This window comes from Pteropus vampyrus, unplaced genomic scaffold (assembly GCF_000151845.1).
Source record: "Pteropus vampyrus isolate Shadow unplaced genomic scaffold, Pvam_2.0 Scaffold275, whole genome shotgun sequence".
In the NCBI taxonomy this organism is placed as follows: domain Eukaryota; kingdom Metazoa; phylum Chordata; class Mammalia; order Chiroptera; family Pteropodidae; genus Pteropus; species Pteropus vampyrus.
Genome location: NW_011889056.1, coordinates 1,349,995 through 1,356,609, shown reverse-complemented (window position 1 = coordinate 1,356,609; position 6,615 = coordinate 1,349,995). Strand labels below are relative to the sequence as shown.

Genomic DNA, 6,615 nt, shown 5'->3' with positions numbered 1-6,615 from the left:
AACCAAGCTCAGCCTGTACCTCCTCCTCCATATGGTTTTTGATTTAATATTTTATCTAGGGTTGGGGAGGGCACCTGTAGAAGTTTCTCCTTGGCCTTCCCACTGCGATGGCGCTTACCCTAAGACCTGGGCTACTTCAACGTTAATAAATTAGAACGATGAGAATGAACTAGCAACGGGGACTGAGAAGGACCATTTCAAGAAGAAAGCGATCATCTATGAGATGCATAACCTCAGTCTAATCACGAAACACTGGACAAACCGAAATCGAGAGAATCTACAAAACAGTAGCCCTGTCCTCTTCAGAAATGTCAAGGTCATGAAAAGCTGAGGAGCTTTTCCAGATTAAGAGAGGCCAAAGAGATGTGCAACGTGACTGCAGTGCGTGGCCCTAGACTGGATCCTGGTCTGGGAAAAGAAAATGTACCCCTATAAATGACATTATTGGGACAGTTGATGAAATTTGAATATGAACCAAGGACAAGATGATAGTATTGTGTAAATTTTCATTGTCAAGAACGTTTTTGTTCTTAGAAAACACACGGAAGCGTTTATGGGTTAAGGAACATGGTGTCTTCGGATTATGCTCCGATGATTCAAAGTTTAAATTTTATAATTTGGAGAAAGCGCTGTGATGACACTGCTCTCCATGACTTTCGGTGCACGTGGCTACATGTCTCTGTCGAGTGGGAATGGCGGGGTTCACGCCCCCACCTGCGCGGCGTGACGGTGCCGGTTCCCTCCACAGTTTGCCTCTTCGCTCCCTTAATGCCATTTCCTCCCCCACTATTTTGTTTGGAAATTTTCAAACTGACTGAAAAGGTGAAAGAATTTTACAGTAACACCTATTAGCCACACGTCCTCGATTCTACAATTGACACGTCGCTATGTTTGCTTTATGACATATCTGTCCAGCAAAAGCCATCCGTCCGGCCACATTTTTTTTTTCTCGTTTCAAAATAAGTTGCAGACATCAGACTAGTTCAGCCCTCAAAGCTTCGGCGTGCACATCATTGGCTGCGGTTTAATATTTCTTTATGTTTTTTTTTTCTTTTTAATTTTGAGGTCGAGTTCATATACACTTAAATATGCTGGATGAGTTTTAACAAATACATACACCTGTGTCACCCAAACCCCCGCCATGATATTCATCACCGGCATCCCAGAAAGTTCTCTCATTCCCCTTCGCAGCCTACCCTTTCCCATCCCATCAGAGGCAGCTACGGTTTTAATTTTTTCACTGTAGTTTTGCTTGTTCTGACACCTCATAAATGGTGTCATATAATATACACGACTGTGCTTAAAGCTTCTTTCACTAACATAATGCTTTTGAGATTCAGCCATGCTGCTGCATGTAGCGGTGGATCAGCCCTTCATCGCTGAGCGGGATTCCATTATGTGGATGTACTACAAGTGATTTATGTCTTGTCCTTAGATGATCACCTGTGCCGTTGCCACTTTTCAGCTATTACGGATAAAGCTGGCGTGAACATTCGTGTGCAAGCCTTTTTTTTTGCGGGCATATGTTCTCTTTTCTCTTGGGTGAAAATCTAGGAGTCAGATGGCTGGGACATAAGGTAAATGTGTGTTTAACTTTATATGAGAAATTGCCAAACTGTTTTCCACAGCAGCTACAGCATTTAGTGTTCCCACTGGTAGTGTGTGAGGAGTCCAATGCTTGCTATCGTCTTTTCATTTTAGTCTTCCTAGTGGGTGTGTAGTGGTATCCTGTTGTGGTTTTAATTTGTATCTCCCCCGATTACAGTGGCGCTGAGCATTTTTTCTTGGGCTTCCTGACTTTTCATATGTCCTCTGTGGTAAAGAGTCTATTCGAATCTGTTGTCCATTTTTTTTTATTGAGTTTGTAAGAGTTTTTTTTGTTTTTTGTTTTTTTTGGTTTTTTTTTTTTTTTAAGTTCTGGACACAAGTCTTGTGTCAGATGGAAGTACTGCAGATTTTGACTCTCAGACCGTGCCATGCTTTTCCGGTTTCTCAACTATCTTTTGCTGAGTTTTTAGTTTTGCTAAAGTCAGTTGTTTGCTTTTGTGATTATTGCTCTCTGTGTCTACTGAACCTTTGCCTGCCTCAGTGAAATTTTTCAATGAACAGCTGTTCTTAATTTTAAAGTATTTATCTTTTTAGTTTTCGTTTAATAGTTAGGATCGTTTATGTCATATGTCATGAAGATATGCCATTTTCTTCTAAAAGCATGGTTCATTTACCTTTCGTATTTGGAGCTGCGATCCATCTGGAATTGGTTTGTGTGTATAAAACAAGCTGGGAATCCACATTTATTTTTCCCGTATGCGCAGCTGATTGATCTAGCACCATTTATTACAAAGACTGTACTTTCGCCACGGCACTGCAGTGTGTCACCTGTATCAGAAACCAGCTGACCATGTATGTGCGTGCGTCTGTTTCTACACTTTCTAGTCTGTTACACTGGTCTTTTTCATAAAGAGGTCTTGCTATCTAGTAGCGTAAGTTGTCCAGCTTTGCTGTCATCAAGACAGTGGGGGTGGGGAAGGGGTCAGTGGAGATGTCATCTTGGGCCGGTGGGTGACCTATGGTGATCTCCACTAGAGGTCGCTGCTTGGTTTCAGGTCGTATTATTGTTAACACGGGCCAGGGTCTGGTCCTAAGTTCCGAACTCTCCAGTCCAAAGAGAACTCGTTTGTAGCCTAAGAGAGGATTCGTGAGAAACTGATGCTAACCCGAATCCCCTTCACTGCTGTGGGACGCAGAGTATCAAGAAGTAAAGAAGGAGGAGAGCTACTGCCTCTCACGCCCAGCAGTGCTCCTATTTGGAATGGCAAAGGCCATTGTCATCTGTGCTCAGTTCTCCCTTTTACTGGCACACGCCTACTGCATTTGTCCCCTCTGCCTCTCCCGTTAGGAATTACTTCCACCCTGGGTCTTTGCTGTGGAGTGTGTGCGTGTGTGTGTGTGTGTGTGTGTGTGTGTGTGCACGCACCATGTAGCTACACGGCCCCTTCCCAGGAACCCTCGGGTCCCAATGTGCATTAGAAGTCGGCATTTTTCAAATCGTATTATATTTGATGTAATTCCCCCAGCAGGATCCAGGGCAGCACCCTGCAAATCAAACATGTTAATATTTCTGCGGCTAAGTGTATAAACATGTCTATTAAGTGGGCTAAATAAAGCTCACGAACAGCTTCACATCGATTCAAATGAGATCGGATGCCAAACTGATGGAATAACTGTGGTTTGCAGGTTTTAGAAGTGCAGCTACAGACTGTTTGTTTCATGCACTGCTCTATTGTTTTGACCTCACAGGCCGTGTCACACCAGCTGAATGCTGTGACCGAGGACATGTACACCAATGGGTCTGCTGCCACAGGTAGCCCTGCCCAGGCGAAGGGGCAGGAGGTGCGAAAGGTGCGACTCATACAGTTCGAGAAGGTCACAGAGGAACCCATGGTAATTCCTTGTCATATTTTCATCGCTGCTTGCTCTCGACCTTGTGAGTCACTGCGCCACAAGACAGTCAGAAGGCTGCTCGTGCAGTAGCGAAGCAGCCAGCTCTCATATTGTCTCTGTCTCTAGCTCCCGCCCCTCCTCGGAGAAGGCTTCATGCCCGTTCTAGTTGAGGACCACCCCGAGGTTAGACAGGAAACATTTTTCCTGAGAAATTACCTTCAGTTGTCTTTATTGCAGGGAATCACTCTGAAGCTGAATGAAAAGAAGTCGTGTACGGTGGCAAGAATTCTTCATGGTGGCATGATTCACAGACAAGGTACTCTGTCGGGGGCCCTAGGCTGTGTTTCATTCACCTCAGTGGCAAGGGACGTGAAGCTCATAATCTTCAAAACTGGGAACATTTGTGCGTGTGTGCCTAGAGATTTGATTGTGGCTTAATAACTGCCTCGTTAGGATAATTGTGTGATGAATCTTCGTAGGAATTGCCCACTGCCACTATCTCTCCCTCTGAGCATTTCTCATGTGTTTTCAGTTAGTTCATATTTGACCAATTACTATATGTGGCCCATCGCATTCGACTTTGAATACGCAGTAGCAAAGGAAACAGACCACCTCTGCCTCCTGGGGCCAACAGTTAAATTGAGAAAATAGACACTAAACATTTCCTACCCCGTTGGCTCCTACCCTTTTATGTTGAGTTTTCTGTCTAGAGTGGCACAAATATTGGTTAGCGCTCTTCACATAGACTCGACACATTGATGAAGTTTACCATTAGGTAGCATTTTAGGGTCTCAGCTAAACTACAACGGAAAAGAAATGGGGAACTCCTTTGTCTTGCTTTGTTATTCTTCTTAGTATGTGCAGGTGTGTCATACTCCCCTGGGATCTGTAACTACTCTAGCTCCAGGGAACTTTGAGGATGAGGTGCTTTTACTGTGCTATCAGTGTACCAAGGTCAGGGAGGACGAGATAGTCTCAAACTGTGAAGCCTCAATGCGTCCCTCAGGGGACTCAAGAGAGCATTCATGGTCGCATGGTGTCAGTCCTGAGTATTTTACACACGATCTATTGTATAATATTCCCTAGATCGTGGTTCCTTTCTGTGGTATCTCGAGTTACATTGGCAGCTCTCGTTTGGACATTTACTCTTTTGTGGACTGATTTTCCATTTCGTGGTAGGCTCCCTTCACGTCGGGGATGAGATCCTAGAAATCAATGGCACGAACGTGACTAATCACTCAGTAGATCAGCTGCAGAAGGCAATGGTGGGTATTTTCTATGTCATTCTTTGCGTGAAATGTGGATGTACACTGGTGTCAGCATACCTCACTTTTCTGTCAAAGTATTTGTACCCCATTGAGGAAACTATTATCATTGTTAATCTTTATTCTGTGCAAGAAATGAGAGTTCTCTGCTTTCATTAAGTAAACTTCTAAAACAAGGCAAATAGCCCAGAGCATCTATCTAGAAAGAACATTGGACTGGGTGTCCGAAGGCCTTGGTGTGTAATGGCATCTCTGAATCCCTGCTCTACTTTATTCTAGCCCTGTGATTTTGAGCAGGTGAATTAACTTATCTAAGTCATCTGCAAAATTAAGATAGTAATCCCTATTCTTATGTCACAGGTTTGTTGCGAAGAGCAAATGGGGTATTATAATGTAAAGTGAAGTGTGTTGTTTAGAGTCAGTCGATATTTGTTGAGCACCTACTATATATGCCAGGCATTGCGCTTAGCGTTTGTGCTAGCTGTACTGTTTTGCCCCTCAAGATTCTTCACCATCCTTCTCTGCCCCTACACACACCAGAGATCATTCTTTTAACCAAAGCATTAAAAAGCCCTGGAGTATTAGGTGTAATTGGCCGCCACTGGCAGGTGCCACACCGCAGACACTCAGCAGTGAGATGCTAGGGTACCTGTCAAGGAATGAACCGCAGACTAGCAACTCAGGAAAAAGTGTCATCTGAACCAAAATCTGGTGTCTCACTTGAAATATAGCTGAGGAAACTGAACCCTTTTTGAAACTGAAGGTTTCAAAAAGAGTTTTGAAACCTGCCCACAGTCACATAGCTATTTAAGGATACACCTGGGATTTGCTTTAATCAAAACTCTTTGCTTAGATTTCTGCCTCTGATCAAGATGGAGAACAGGGACTGTATTTACCCTGCCTTTTGAAATGACCCAAATCTTAAATGCCCATGCACCTAACGCCAGAACTTCAAAATACTTGAAGCAAAAACTGGTAGAACTGCAAGAAGAAAAATACAAATCCACGATTATAGTCAGAGATTTCACTATCTTTCTCTTAATAATTGAAGAGCAAGTAGGCATAAAATAAGCGAGGATATAGAAGATGCAAAGAACACTATAAAGCAACTTGACCTAACGGACATCTACAGAACACTCAACCCAGCAAAGTGTGTTGTCTGTCCACAATGAAATAAAATTAGAAATCAAAGACAGAATGATATCTGGAAATCCCTAAGTATTGTAAATTAAATAACACACTTCTAAATAAGCCATAGGCCACAAGAAAAATCACAAGGGAAATTAGAAAATATCTCGAAGTGAGTAAAAATGGAAACACGGTGTATCAGAGTTCGTGGCATTGCCACTAAGGCACTGTCAAAGCACAAGTTTAGAGCACAAAATGCCTATATTAGAAAACAAGAAAGATCTCGATCAACGGCCTCGGCTTCAGCCTTAAGAAACTAGAAGGGCATCATTGACAAAATAAAGGCCAAAAAAAAAACCATATGATCATCTCAATATATGCAGAAAAAACATTTGACAAAATTCAACATCCTTCATTATAAAAATTCTCAACACGACAGGTATAGAAGGAACATATTTTGACATAATAAAGGCCGCATATGACAGACCCACAGTTAGCATACTCAATGGCGAAAAGCTGGAAGCTTTATCTTGAAGATCAGGAACAAAAGAGTAGAATAGCTATTTTTTGGAAAAGTAATTTGTGGATAGCTATTAAAACGTTCTTACCCTTTGATTTCCACTATGGGATTCTATTTTATAAAAACCAAAATGCATGTATATAATGACATATGTTCAAGGATATCTATTGCAGTGGATTGTAGTGAAAAAAATAAACTAGCACCAATCTCAGTGCCGTGGAATGGGGAGGATGGCTGAATAAAGCATGCTACATCCATAGC

The 6,615-nt window shown here is 42.5% G+C and overlaps 1 protein-coding gene across 1 annotated transcript in view; it reads left to right on the top strand.

Moving 5' to 3' along the window:
- The window catches only part of MPP1 (membrane palmitoylated protein 1), a 31,763-nt gene that overhangs the window by 15,337 nt on the left and 9,811 nt on the right, over positions 1–6,615 (top strand). The window contains exons 2-4 of the mRNA XM_011375603.2: positions 3,298–3,441; positions 3,679–3,757; positions 4,621–4,706. Coding sequence (XP_011373905.1) covers positions 3,298–3,441; positions 3,679–3,757; positions 4,621–4,706 — 309 coding nt within the window. The remainder of the gene's footprint in view (positions 1–3,297; positions 3,442–3,678; positions 3,758–4,620; positions 4,707–6,615) is intronic.